The 15,414-nt window shown below is 36.4% G+C and overlaps 2 protein-coding genes across 3 annotated transcripts in view; one reads left to right on the top strand and one right to left on the bottom strand.

Moving 5' to 3' along the window:
- Nucleotides 1-11,959, top strand: part of ccn6 (cellular communication network factor 6) — a 37,695-nt gene extending 25,736 nt beyond the window's left edge. The window contains exons 3-5 of the mRNA XM_051925253.1: nucleotides 5,243-5,485; nucleotides 10,802-10,995; nucleotides 11,411-11,959. Of these exons, the coding sequence (XP_051781213.1) occupies nucleotides 5,243-5,485; nucleotides 10,802-10,995; nucleotides 11,411-11,692 (719 nt within the window). The 3' untranslated portion in view covers nucleotides 11,693-11,959. The remainder of the gene's footprint in view (nucleotides 1-5,242; nucleotides 5,486-10,801; nucleotides 10,996-11,410) is intronic.
- Nucleotides 11,960-12,009: 50 nt separating this feature from the next.
- tube1 (tubulin, epsilon 1) overlaps nucleotides 12,010-15,414 on the bottom strand; it is a 35,998-nt gene continuing 32,593 nt past the window's right edge. Inside the window, exon 13 of one of the 2 annotated variants that reach the window (XM_028797582.2) lies at nucleotides 12,010-12,523. The gene's annotated coding sequence lies outside the window, so the exon portion shown is untranslated. Of the gene's footprint in view, nucleotides 12,524-13,357; nucleotides 15,355-15,414 lie in introns of those variants that run through there. The other variant, XM_028797581.2, reaches the window with a different exon arrangement.

Below are 15,414 nucleotides of genomic sequence, written 5' to 3'. Positions count from 1 at the left end.
TAACTTGGATAAGGCTACTTCTGTGAAAATATCATACCATACCATTTTCTAAGCCGGCTTAATACTGACTAGGGTTGCAAGGGGCTGGAGACCATCTTAGTAAGCTTTGGATGCAAGGCAGGAACAATCTCAGTCTATTGCAGGGCAAAGACTCTCTCACTCACACACACGTGCCAATTTATGTTGCTAATCCACCTAACCTACATGTCTTTGGATTGTGGGAGGAAACCAGAGCATAAGAGGAGAACATGTCAACTCCACACAGGGACGATCCGGGACATGAACTCTGGTCTCCTGACTGCAAGGTAGCAGAGCTACCACTGTAACAGCGAAAATATTTTAACATATTACTTACAGATAACAGTTTAAACAGTATTTTTTTAACCAAATGCCCATTCAACCATTTTCTAAGAGTACCATATAATAGTCTGACCCCAAGTTTGCATGGGGTCATGACAACCAGCGGCTCTCTGCAACCCTTTAGCTGGATCAAGCATTTTCTACAAATTAGATCCATGGATTTGTTTGCATAATTTAATATTGTCTGATTACTCATTATATTAATTTAATGTGCTTAGTAATATTGCAAAGCAGATGAACACCAAGCATACATTATCATTTACTACAATTTTAAAAAAGATACTCGGACATAAAATTTCCCTTGTTTCGTCAAGCCAGTACAATTTATTGACTGTACATCAACTTCCATACAGTTGAAGTCAGAAGTTTACATAAAATTAGGGTGAATTCTTTAAAACTCACTTTATAGCCCCTTCACAGATTTTATATTTCTCTTCTTCTTCTTCTGGCTGTTCCCATTAGGGGTTGCCACAGCAGATCATCTTCTTCCATATCTTTCTGTAGTCTGCATTTTGTTCTGTTACACCCATCACCTGCATGTCCTCTCTCACCACATTCATAAACCTTCGCTTAGGCCTTCCTCTTTTTTCCTCTTCCCTGGCAGCTCTATCCTTAGCATCCTTCTCCCAATATACTCAGCATCTCTCCTCTGCACATGTCCAAACCAACGCAATCTCGCCTCTCTGACTTTGTCTCCCAACCGTCCAACTTGAGCTGACTCTCTAATGTACTCATTTCTAATCCTATCCATCCTCGTCACATACAGTGCAAATCTTAGCATCTTTAACTCTGCTACCTCCAGTTCTGTCTCCTGCTTTCTGGTCAGTGCCACCGGCTCCAACCCATATAAGATAGCTGGTCTCACTACCGCCCTGTAGCCCTTGCCTTTCACTCTAATAAACTATAAATTTGGCATATCGTCTAAGACATCCACTTTGTGCAGGGCAGAACTAATTTTTTCACAAATGTTCCCAGACAGACTATTTCATTTTTTATAGACTATATCACAATTCCAGTGGGTCACAAGTTTACAAGCACATTGTTAACTGTGCCTTTAAACAGCTTGGGAAATTCCAGAATATGATGTCAAACCTTTAGGCAATCAGACAATTAGCTTCTTTTAGCCAATTAACCTAATTGGAGTTAACATGTGGATGTACGTGAAGGCCTAGCATTAAATGTCACTGCCTCTTTACTTGACATAATGGAAAATCAAAAGAAATCAGCCAAGACCTCAGAAAAAAAATCCACAAATCAGATTCATCCTCATTTGTTTGTTCATTTGGGAACAATTTACAAATGGCTGAAGGTTCCACATTCACTTGTGCAAACAATAATACCCAAGTACAAACACCATGGGACCACACAGCCATCAGGAAGGAGGAGCATTTGGTCTCCTACAGAAAAAAGTGCAAATCAATCCCAGAAAAACAGCAAAGGACCTTGTGAAGATGCTGGAGGAAACAGACAAGTACTTACCCAAAAAAGTGAAATGTGTCCTATATTGACATAACCTGAAAGGCTTCTTGGCAAGGAAGAAGCCACTGCTCCAAAGCTGCCATAAAAAAAGCCAGATTGCAGTTTGCAATGGCACATGGGGACTAAGATCTTACCTTCTGGAGAAATGTTCTCTGATCTGATGAATCCAAGATTTAACTGTTTGGCCATAATGACTATTGTTGTGTTTGGAGGAAAAAGGGTGAGGGTTGCAAGCCAAAGAACACCATCCCAACCATCAAGCATGGGGGTGGGAGCATCATGTTGTGGCGGTGCTTTGCTGCAGGGGGGACTGGTGCACTTCACAAAATAGATGGCATCAAGAGGAAGTAAAATTATGTAGATATACTGCAGCAACAGCTCAAGAGTTAAGCAAGGAAGATAAAGCTCAGTTTCAAATGGGTCTTCCAAATGGACAATGACCCCAAGCATCCTCCAAAGTTGTGGCAAAATTGATTAATGTAAACAAAGTCCAGGTATTGGAGTGGCCATCACAAAGCCGTGACCTCAATCCGATAGAAAGTTTGTGGGCAGTACTGTAGTACTAGGGTGTTGTACCATGTTAGCCATTATGAATGTAGTGAGATGTCAAGCAAAATGACATCTTTTATTGGCTAACTAAAAAGATTACAGTATGCAAGCTTTCGAGGCAACTCGCACCCCTTTTACAGGCAAGATGTAATACAGAAACTGAAATTCCCTGTCCTTATATAGACACCAGGACAGATACAACATTGTAAAACCTTTAAGTAAGACATCTTAAATGTAAAAAATGAATAGACCTCTTCAGGCTAAGATTTATTAAGCAAGAGAGGAGAACAATGTATAGGCAAGATCTTTGGATAAGATAACTGTCCAATGGAGTCTTTTGAAGTTTGTGATGAGTTTTTCAATACAATGTGGGTCTGTAGACAGGCTGTCTGTGTCAGTCCAAGAGATGAAATGTGCAATGTGCATGTGCAAGCAAGGAGACTTACAAACCTGTCCCAGTTACACCAGTCCTGTCTGGAAGAACGGGACAAAATTCCAGCCACTCATTGTAAGAAGTTTGTGGAAGGCTACCAAAAATGTTTGGCTGAAGTAAAACAATTTAAAGGCAATGCTACCAAATATAACAACGTGTATATAAACTTGTGACCCACTGGAATTGTGATATCGTCAATAAAAAGTGAAATACTCTGTGAACATTGTTGGAAAAAATTACTTTTGCCCTGCACTTAAACTATCTATATATATAAAATCCCTATGTGCGTCCAGGTGTCCATGTGTGGGTGTCTTCTGGTGAAGTGCGCATGCGCGGGGCACGGTGCACGCCTGTATTACCGCCAGAGAAAATTAAAGGTATGTTACGGACGTACAAGCCAGCAGACGTACAAGACAGTATCCTTCAATAAGGGTGCGCACAAAAAGGCGAGCCTCAAAAGGGCGACCTCAATTGGGCGCAGCGAATAAAGGTGCTCGTAAATAAAGATCTGCACCTTTGTTGCTCTTCACATATTCCAGAGCCATTTGAACTAAATTATCTACGAACGGCTTTATTCGCCGCGCTCAATTGAAGTGGTATCCGTCAATAAGGGTGCGCACATAAAGGCGACTTTCAAAAGGGCGACCTCAATTGGGCGCGGCGAATAAAAGCGCACATAAATAAAAGCAATCTTCAAAAGGGCGACCTCAATTGAGCACCGAATAAAGGCGCGTGTAAAAAAAGGCGAGCTTCAAAAGGATGACCTCAATTGAGCGCCGAATAACTGCACGCATAAATAAAGGAGTGCTTCAAAAGGGTGACGTCAATTGGGCGCAGCGAATAAAGGCAAACGCAACAAAATTATTACAGAAAATTTATTAGATAAAGGCAATGATTGAACGTATAAAAAGGTGAAAGCAAGAATATTAAAACATCCAGTTAATTAATGCATGAACTTCTAACGAACTACTTCTAACGAACTATTTCTAAAGCTCTCTATATTTCGTTGTTTTCAAAATTACAGAAAATTAGATTAAGGCAATGACTGAATGTATAAAAAGGTGAAAGCAAGTTACACTTGAAGCTGTAGATTATGTGCAATGCCAAGTAGATATTCGAGATGCGGTCTATTAGCATAATCAAGGACAATTAATTTAATTTGCTCTGAAGGTCATCCTTTTGAAGCGCTCCTTTATTTGCGCGCACATTTATTCGGCGCTCAATTGAGGTTGCCCTTTTGAAGATCGCTTTTATTTATGTGCACTTTTATTCTCCGCGCCCAATTGAGGTCACCCTTTTGTGCGCGCCCTTATTGAATAGAACTAATTGAAGTCACCCTTTTGAAGCTCGCCTTTTTGTGCGCGCCCTTATTGAATAGAGCCGTACAAGACAGTATTACTGTCACAGAAAATTAAAGACACACAATACACGGCGGCAGCCCACAAAGAACGGTCAGCTCAGCAAGTAAACATCAACAAAAGAAAGGCTGAAAGAAAGAAAAATACGACCAACAAAAAGAATGAGGTCAAAGTCCCTTGCCATTTAATATAGACTGTTCCTACTAATATTTAAGCACTACTGTTCTAGCGCCCGTTATTGTAACGGGCTAAATGACTAGTATGTCATATTTGCTGTTTGTTAGTATAAAATAAGTGGAGGGGTTATGAAGCGAGTTTTAAAGAATTCACCCTAAGTGTATGTAAATAGTTGTGACTTCAGCTGCATATGCAGCCTCCTGTAATAACTGGAGGAGCTGGTCTGGTTCAGCATCAACATTCATGAGCATCAACATTCATGAGTATTCACACCTCTTAAAGACTTCGGCAGCAGCTGGCTGTCGAAATGTTTGACATCTACTCATCAGAAAATGTATGTTCCTTACCAACAGGATGAATTCTCATGGCCGCTTAAGACCTTCACACTAAATTTTCCCTCAGAGTTGCTGACACGGCCATGTAGAAACAATCATATGTTACACTGAAAGGTTGAATCAGCAGAGAAAAAAAAGCTGAAAATGAATAAAAGGCAGAACTGAAACTAGACAGCTGAGCAGCACAAAATTACAGAATTATATTTTCTTTATTTATTGCCATGCGGATAATAAAGCTTGGAAGAGTTTTTTTTTTCTTCCCCGTTATAGCTTTATAAAAAACACCTCAAAACATACAGTATGACGCGTTAAAGGATGTTGTTAGGTTCAGAATGAGAATATGAGAATGTATCTGAATGGTATGCTTTGTTACGGAAAGGTCCCACCATGTACTCCATGATACCAGAATAAAGTCTTGCCACCATGACCTACTGGATTTAAAAAAATAATGGATGGATTTTATTTTAGTCAAAAATTTAAATTAATTTTCTTTTTGTAGAATGTTAAATTGCTGTAAGATAATCATTGCAAACTTCTTCCTTGTCCCTTAGATATGATGGCAGAAGGATGTGAACTCAAAGGTGAATTTTATCTGAACGGACAGGCTTTTCAGCCCAGCCCATTGTACAAATGCATGTGTGTTGCTGGTGCTATTGGCTGTACACCTGCCTTCACTCATAAACTCGCCATGATCCAGTATAACGCTCCTAGCGAGAGTGAAAAACCTGCCCATCTAATTGCTGTAAAGCAACCAAAAAAACATCAGCAGGATACAGCCTACAGAGCCATGCCAGGTGGGTACCTTCTATTTCTTGCTTCAGTTAGCATAACTTGTAATATAAAAATTGGTGACAGAAAGTTTGGATGTCACTCTCAGTACAGAATGTACAAAGAGTGGGATCCTAGTTCATTTGTTGACTCTGTGTGCGGTGCTTCTCCAGGGACACTCCTAGGTTCACTAGCAACATGTTCCCTCTGCAAGTAAACGTGACCTGGTGCTTCACCTAGTAGTGATTCCTACCTTGTGCCGCTGGCCTAGGTTTCCTTTCGCTATGGCAGGGTTCCTCAAGTCTGGTCCTAGAGGGCCACATGGTAGTTCCTAGTTGGAATTTTCAGCTAGACCATCCCCTTAAGTCAGATTTTCAACTCAGAAACTTGGGGTTCGTTCATCAAGTCTAAGTTTGTCTGGCTTCTATGACATCACTCCAAAATGACAGCATATACTGCAATCTTTAGTGAAAGCTGCAGTACTATACCATTTATTAGCACTTCTGTCTATTTGTGTCTTATATCAGTCATAAGCACAGTATTGTCAACCTTCTTTCTATCTGTGGACATGTTGCTACAGTTTTTGGATATGGAAAATATCATGTAATGAATTGTTATCAACTGATACTTCTTCCAATGGAGCAATCACAACAAAGGATGCATCCATATTGGTTTTCCGAAATATTTCACTCGAGTCAGTTTGGGTGTGATGTCATTCCAATCTCCGACATCTGACTTCCGAGGTATATGGAACACAACAGTAATTTCAAACCGATTCCTTAATTAGAAGTCAATTCTCTTTCGATAAAATAAGTTGTTTAAATTTTATGGCTTGTTAATGTTTTCATTATGCGCTTTCAGCCATTCTTATATTGTGATTTTGTTTTTTCTGAGAATATTGTCCAAATGATTTGTGGCCTGAAAGAAGATCAGTTTTTCTTTTCCATTTCTTTCCAAATATTTTATAAAACAGATACGCCAAGATGAGCATACATGTGTAAATTGGACCAGGTTAGATGGTGCACAGTAAATGCTTCATTGGTAACTGGCAGCTGGTTACAAAAACACGCAGTTAAAACAGTGAATGCATTTCTGGAACCTTCACGAATGAGTAACTAAAACGAGCCATACAAAAATGTCACTTGAGCAATAACTGGCTTCTAATTAAGCAACTGGGTTAGAACAAAAACCTGAGGCAGCCCTCCAGGACTGGAGATGGTGACCCCATCCTAGAGTAATGAAGTCTTTTCCTGTGGCATAAGGCACATATATTTGATAGCTAAATTAAGAAATACAGAATAAAAAGATGGGCATGATTTTATGAAAGCATTATTTTCATAAATACACAGTTTTACATGTTTCTAAACCAGTTAAATAACCTTAAAGCTGTAGAAGCAGTGGCACTGCTAGACCTCTCACCTACATCTCTGGACACTTGACACTTTTCTGCAAAGAATATGGTGGTTGAATGGAGGATAGACCACTGACGGGTTAAGCATGTAACTAGAATACTACAAATGTGCAAATAATAATGCTTATCACTGCAATACTATTAGCTAATGATTACATTTATATAGTGCTTTTCTAGCTACTCAAAGTGCTCTACATAGACAGTGGGGAGCCACTTTAACCACCACCAAAGTGCAGCATCAACCTGGATGATGTGATGGTAGCCATTGTTGTGCTAGAACAGACAAAGGGGTGAGAGAGATAGTCAATATTAGTAATGATGTACACAATCTTCTGAGCAGTTTCACATGTGATAAAAGATTGTTACCGTAAATTCTCTAATTTGACAGAAATATAAAATGTGGAACTCACAGTCATCTTATTCAATAATAATGTGGTTCTGTATATTTTAATGCAGACAATTCTAGCTTATTCATTACCTGGCAATCAATATGCCACAAACTTTTATAACTTCAATAGTGGAATCTGTGTCTGAAGATGGATTTCTAGTGGCTGGCGATCTTTTCTTTTTTAAATTTATTTTCTTTTTTAAAATTTTTTTCAGGCAGGATTATAGCCAATATTAATATACTTTGCAATTTGGCTTCCGATTGTATAGGTAATGGGGTCTTAGTTTTCCTTCCTGCAGTCCATAATTTCTGGTATGTTTTTGAACACATTTTGAGGAAACTCAACATTACAAATTAACACCAATGCACCCTGACAGGACTGCATAAAAATATTTTTATATAATACTAGGGGGCTTCGCCCCCTGCTTGCCAACCCCCGTGTTTGGTTTTCCGGATATACACTTTTAAGATTTGTTTTTCTTTGAATTGTTGCTATTTCATTAGTTTCACTTTTATTTCATAACTTCTGTAAAAACAATATTTGTAATCTTGCGAGTCCCAATATGCTGAATCTTTTTAATGAGGTCAGGACAAGTTTCTCTGTTTGGAATTTCAGCACAGACAAAACAATCTATATCATCAGCAGTTAATATTTTTTTTTTTTTTACAAAGTAAAAAAGTAAGTAGAGTTCTGCATTGGACTCCTGTCTGTAAAGTCGTGCTATTTTCCTCTCACCGTTCCAAAGGTACATGGGGTTACCAAGGTGATACCCCAGCTTTTGTCTAGGTTTTTGTACAAGGGCTAGACAGAACGTTTTTGACTCTTGGGGTAAATGTAGCTTTTTAAATAAGCAGACAGATAAATAAATATACACTAACAAAGTAACCAATAAATGCATGTGCGGTAAACTCCGTTTTTGAAATTCTCAAGATTCTTTATTTGTCACATGCATAGTTATACAGGACAACACGCAGTGAAATGCATCCTGATCTGCTTATCAAAAACTGCGCAAAGTTAGAAGAATATCAGTTAGATTAACAAAAAGTCATAGATTGAAAGATAACAGTATAGTAGAACATAATAAATAAGTAAAATTACGTGAATAAAGTACAATTAAGTGTTAAGGTGCAATAGTGTAGTAATTATTGTGCAAAACCAAAGTTAGACTGGTGCATAGTTAAATGAAGCAGTTTGTTTGTTTGCGCTACTGCGATCTTTACTTTCTTTTTTTATATTTTCTAATTTTCCTACTTTCATATCCTTTAACTTTCTCCACATGTGTATAGCTCCATTTTTTTTTTTTTTTGAGCCTTTCTAATTTCACTGGTTTCATAGTCTCTAACCTGCTCTGCATGTGTTTAGCGCCAACGTTTGTAAACGTCATTATGAAGTTCTACTTTGTCATTTTACTCATTGTCTTTTAATTCTGAGCCGTACAGTACAATACATAGAACAGAATAAATCCTCAATACAGTATAAAAATAAAAATTCTAGAAGTACGGAGTAGAGTTTCACATTAGATGATATCACATAATATGATTTGGATTTGTTTTAAGTCCTGGAGACCTCACTCATCAAGCTGCCTTCCCCATTTTGCCATTCCACATCTGAAATAGCGCTAATCGGATGAAAGGACCCCTCATTCCCACGTCCCCATTCATCAGGGATGACTTTACCTTAGGCAGGCAATCTACAATTTAAAGAGATTGTTATTTTCTTGTGAATTGTTACATATGCATTATTTTCACTTTTACTTGTAAAAACAATACTTGTTTCTTTATTTCCTGCCCCGCGCGAGGTTACATCTCTTTCTTCCCAGACGTATAATACTGCTCGTGCTGTGAAGGGTGTTGCGGCTGAACGTACGCTAAGGATATTCCTTTGGATCATTTGCTGTCTTTTTGCTGCTTGCTAGCTGCCTCTTCTGCCTGTCACATGTCGTTGTTTTAAGAGCTCCGAGCACATGATGCTTTCCTGCCAAAAGCAATCCAACAACTGCTAGCATAGAGGTCTGTTGACTTGTTTTAAAATGATGGCTCACTGCCTGGTCTCACGTGACAATGTAAAAGCAATACCTGTCTTTTATTTCTGGCCACGGGCGTGGTTGAATTCTTTTTTGCAGGATGTATAACGCTGCTCGTGTTCGGTTGGGGTAGCTGCTGTCGCAGCTTTCTCCACATGTGTATAGCACCGTTTTTTGTTTTTTTTTGAGCCTTTCTAATTTCACTGGTTTCATAGTCTCTAACCTGCTCTGCATGTGTTTAGGGTCACTTTTCTCTGCGCTTTTCTTTCTTCTTCGTTTAATCGTCGACGTTTCATTTCTACCCTGTTCATTTCTACCGTATTGACCTTATACACTTTCTATCTATCTATCTATCTATATGCACCGAGAGCCCTGTGTGTGCTGCATGACTGCCTTTACACTACTGATTTGTTTTTTTTTTTTGATATTGCTTGTAAGTAGGGTGTGTCTTGCAAGACTCTCGTTCTATGTTCCCATGAGACGCACCGTGGCAGGTCTCTTTCGTCTCGCAGGTCTTTAAATTATCTTCAGAGAAGATCACGTATCTTAGACTATCAGGACAGGGGACAGGATTTCTTTTTATAATAGAGAGATGAGTAGCCCCTTGATTTGTAACCCAGAACCATGACAACACATTTTTAATGAAAAGTAAACTGAACACTCCTCATTTGTATCTGTATATGAATCTGATAACATTTCCCTGTTTACCAAAACCTTGCTCTGAATTTCATTCTAGTTTATTGAAGTACTAACTCTGATTTGCATGAACTAAAAACATGAACATTTACTTTGAAGAATATACTGATTACACATTCCCATACATGTTTTGTAGCGTTGGTATCTCATTTGTTATCTACCCAAAGCCTAAGTTCAGGCTTTTTTCAAGTCTCCATGATGATGCAATGCCAGATGTAAGGTATTTGACTCCTTCCTTTGCTTTACAGTTTATGTAGAAGTTTTCAACATGTCTCTTTCATGGTAATAGAACTGATAAGACATTTGTAACACCACAGAACTATAAGTGAAGTCACATTTTTTCTTTATGTCTCAAATTTACTCTTCTGAATTTCTAAAGGACAGCAAGATTTTCATCTCAGATTCAGTCACAAGGAAGTAACAGTCAGAACAATTCTTGACAAGTAGACCTTATAAATAAAACAAACCCAATAAAGTAGAATGTTCCACTCATATATTGCTATTTCAAGTATTTTCTCAAAGGTTAAAGCTGCTACATTCCTGATGCTGGGGGTGACATTCTGCAGGGCTACTATCCACTCATCTTGAATAACTACACTGTGATGAATGCAGCAGTCTCAGCAGTTTTAGGCTGCCTACATTTTATGGTGGCACATTTAAAGGGTACCAATATTGTTAGTGCAAATTAATCACAAGAGATTTGATTATTAATACTTACCACGGGTCTTCAACACAGAGTACACCACTTATGTTATTTGGATATTTCTGAACAGTAATATGCAATAATTACTTATCAATTCTTTTTCCACCATATTGGTGGTAGCTTACAGGGATCGCCCTGTATCATGGAAGAGGACATGTCTTCTACAGAGCACACCCTGGAGTCCCTGTTCTAAAACCTGTGGCATGGGGATATCAATTAAGGTTGACAACAACAACAGCAAATGTGAAATGAAGAAGGATCGCAGATTGTGCTTTCTCAGACCCTGTGACAACAATACACTACGGAATATTAAGGTAAATTAGGTTCCCACATTACAATTAACAAGTCATCTCAGTCACGCCAACCATCAAAATGGCACTGCACTAGAACTCAATTCTTCACTTTGTGAGTGGTGATCTGACATGGCATTACCACTCAGGATATGCTAATTTGGAAAAGGAAATGGGAAAAGAAGTTTGCTTCAGACTGCTCAGCTTGTTGTCACTGAAGAAAATTGTCAGAAATAGGACAGATGCATTTACAGTGAATGTTATAGCATCTTAGGCCTTTTGTCTGACATGTTATGTAACACAATCATTTCACTAGATGAATTCTAGACTTTACAATCACCAGTGTACATTTCAATATAGTCTATATATTGAATATAGATAATATGCATAGCATACACTGTTAAACACTTGTTAATGCAGAATTTATTTTTTTTTTCAGATACCAAAAGGAAAAACATGCCAACCTAAGTTCCAGTCAAGTAAACCGGAGAAATTTGCATTGTCTGGATGTACAAGCATCAAAAACTACAAACCCACATACTGTGGCATTTGTACTGACAAGCGCTGTTGCATTCCCAACAAGTCTAAAATGATTCCTGTTGAATTCAACTGTACAGATGGTGGAAGCGTCAGATGGGAAATGTTGTGGATTACATCCTGTGTATGCCAACGGAACTGTTATGACCCAAGTGACATGTTCTCTGAACTTAGATTCCTATAGCAAACCAAAGGAGTACTACCTCAGAAATATGTTTTACTGACAGCATACAGTACCTCCGTCACCTTTACTACTGGCATATCTTTTTTACTTGATCTGTCAGAGTTTTCCGCTTCTTCCAGTGTTTTAAATGGGTTAAAATACTGTTGTCTGCATGATCTGCACTTCAGATATACTTCATAAACTGTTTTTAATGGAGATGTTCTGCTCTGAACCTAAATATTACCTTTGAAGAATCATTTCCTTTAAATTGTATTTTACACATTAGAATTTTTTTTTTACATATTATTTTTTATTCTTGTAAATATACCATAGCTCTTCATAAACATTAGTTTCATAAAGTATTACATTTCAGTGTTTGCTGCTATTAATAAAAATAAAAATGCATTTACAATATAAAAAATATTTTTAAAAATCATGTTTAAAATAATCATTGTACAAGCAACTGTAGTAATGTAAAATAATATTAGCACTCATTTTTTAAATAAAAAAAAAAACTCAAAATATTGAAAAAAATGAAGGCAAATCTATTTCAGTTAAGACAATATTGCTATACATTGCTTTCATTATAAGCAGCTCATATAGCTCCATATTCAGCACTGCTGCCTCACCTTCCCATGGGTATGGGGCAGCCTGGGCATTTGGAGTTTGTGTTTTGTTCATTAGTGTAGATTTTCCTTAGAGAATGTGCGGCTTCTCCCACAACTGAAAGGCACACATTAGATTAACTGGCAAGTCAAAATGAGTTCATATTGAAAGAGTGTATGGGAGTTTCCATTCTCTAGTTTTTGGCTTGCTATATGAATCTAAGCAGATCCCTTCATTGGCCTCCAACTACAAAAAAAAAAAAAAAGTAAACAATTTTACTATAATTCATTAGAATTAGGTTCTATTCTGAAAGTAACTTGTATATAAAATAAGGATAGCTTGAGTTTATATTTAGGCACCAGTGAAGCAAACAAAGATTACACAGAAAATGTACAATCTATATCTTAAAAAAAAAACAAACACACACACACACACACAAATATATTACATACACACACACACACACACACACACACACACACACACACATAAATTATGCTTAGAAATGACCTAAAAATATGCTGTAGGAAGGCATCAGTTTTAGATTTGGTATCTTTGTTTTAAACATAGCAAAACAATAGTAAATGTAATATCAGTTAACTAAAGTGTAATATTATAAATAAAGAAGTGAAGCTGTATAAAACAATAAATATTAGGGAGACTTCTAGTGGTGAATAACATCTTAGTGTATATCTGGAAGTCGGTTGTTTATTAATATAATTTTTAATATCTTACACTTTGCACACATCTTGTGATTTGTTTTGTTTTTATATCCTCCAGTGTCCAAGTGTGGGTGAATGTGCACAAATAAAGCTAATTAAGCAATTAAAAAAAAGATGTAAAAGTTTAGATTTCACAAGTATGACAGAGCTACTAAGTCAATGGAACAAATTAAGCAAGATATAAAGATGCGCACGTTGGAAATATCAGTCATATGTGCCCTCGATATGCTGAAAAGTCATCTTATTTCTTCCACTAATGTATACTATAAACCTCTGTCTTCAAAATGAGCCACAAAATTACATTTATATGCAAGGACTGTAAAAACAATACCAAAAGTCACAAAGTGAAATGTGAAAAAAATGTATTTTAACATAAAAATAATTTATTTTATGTAAAAATGTAAGCATACACATCAAAGCAAAATAAGCAAACAATATTGTTAAGGTAATCACTTTTAACAGCAAGAATACACACACTCTTCTAAACAAACAACATAAAAATGGCCACAATCCAAAAAAAAAAAAAAAAAATCTCGTTCAAATTTTGGTTCATTGGTCATGTAGCATTACAAAAGTTTTGGTGTATCACAGCAAATATACTGCAGTAATGAAAAAAACACGCACTACAAAAATATCACTTTCCTGGTTACCTGTTTGCATTTTAAATATCAATAAACAGAGTGCCAAAATAATAAATTCATTCAACATTTTTTCAGCAGCTAAAGATAATCTTTATGAAAATACTTTAGTCAGATTTTTAGAATTGCATCAGGTACAAATAATTGATGACACTGTCTTGAGTAAAACATAATCCCATTACCTTTCAATCAGGAAATTCCATTAGCTTCCTTTTTAATATAAAAATCACATTCAAATACTAACATGTAAAATTCTTACACTGCAGAATACAACATACATACATACAAGCCAGGCAAGATCTCTTGATGATGATCTTTTCGTACCATTGTAAATTGAAAAATGGAAATTTCCATAGGTTGCACCTGACCTTTGAAACTTTTTTCCTATGTTTCACTTAAAATGTTGAAATTTTATCTTGAAATTGTTATCCTTTTACGTAATTATTTTAAAATAATTTTTCCTGTATATACCCCAGAATATACACTCAATTCATTTTTCCCTATACGATTTCATACCAGAATACAAATCAGTGAATAGTTCTATTGTTTAACCATTATTTGTTATGTGTTACATTGTATTAATATATCCTTTTCGAAGTGCTTTTATAATGATGATCTCTGTGAAAGGTGCTACAAGAAATAAAGACTAACTGACAATCATTTGCATCAACAGCTCCAGCTGCAAATGCATATTTGCTAAATTTTGCACTTACTCAACACAATATTTGTAGAAAATAGCACTAACAAACAACAAAGCACATCTTGCATAAGAGAATTTTGAATAAGGCCTAGACATGTCTGACAGATTCACATGGTTTATCAAAAGCTATACATTTGTAACACTAAAAAAACTGTCTAGTTTATAATTCTTAATCCCAAGTAAGATGTATTTAAATGCTATTTCTTTTCCATTTAAAAGGAAATTCACTGCAATTTACAGGTACTTGCAGACCTTGCAAATGCCATTTAACATGCTTTAAAATGTTCAACATCAATCATTTGACCACTGGGAGGCAACCTTTTTTTGGAATGTAGACTTATTCAGTTTTCTTCTTGTATCATTTTTTCATGTAATATCAAGTTCGATCTGAAGTTGTGAGAACAAACTTCACCTCTCTGTTATCGTTCACTTGATTAAAAACAATTTTTAGAAAATGGAAGGATATTAAAATGACATCCTAATCATTTCGGTCACAGATAACAATGAGATCAGTGTTGCTTGTAAGTAAAATTTTGATATTCAAATCTGAAATAATGAAACATGCAACCTTTATACTTTAGTTATTTATGTTATAGTGATTTGATTTACGTTTACAAAACCGCTTTCAATACTGGGTTAATGAAAAATAGAATCTCTTTTAAAATCAGGTGTGGTTATTGATTTAATTAACCAATTAACTTTCCATCCTTATAGCAATGTACAAAAATGATGGGCAGCTACAATAACTCTGTAATGGGGATGGTTATTGATAAATATTCAGCAGAGGCTTCTATGACAAAAATGCTTAATCTTCAGCCAAACCATTTGTTAAGGTAGTTTTGGGATAAAAGTCATTAGGAAAATACAACTATGGATTAAAGTGCCGCTTCCTCTTTTTCACTTCCTTCTAATACAATCCAACACTTCTGGTGTTCTGGTGGTTTGTGATGGTCCAATGCCTTAAAAGAATTTACATCAAGTGTTTGTTTTACTTCATCAATTGCCCATACATTTCGCCTAAGAGAAAATTACAAGGAATTGAAATATCTTTTGTCCAAACGTTGTGTGTTAAAGAAC

The sequence above is a fragment of the Erpetoichthys calabaricus genome, chromosome 3 (genome assembly GCF_900747795.2).
Source record: "Erpetoichthys calabaricus chromosome 3, fErpCal1.3, whole genome shotgun sequence".
In the NCBI taxonomy this organism is placed as follows: Eukaryota; Metazoa; Chordata; class Cladistia; order Polypteriformes; family Polypteridae; genus Erpetoichthys; species Erpetoichthys calabaricus.
This window is presented reverse-complemented; position numbering and strand designations above follow the sequence as displayed.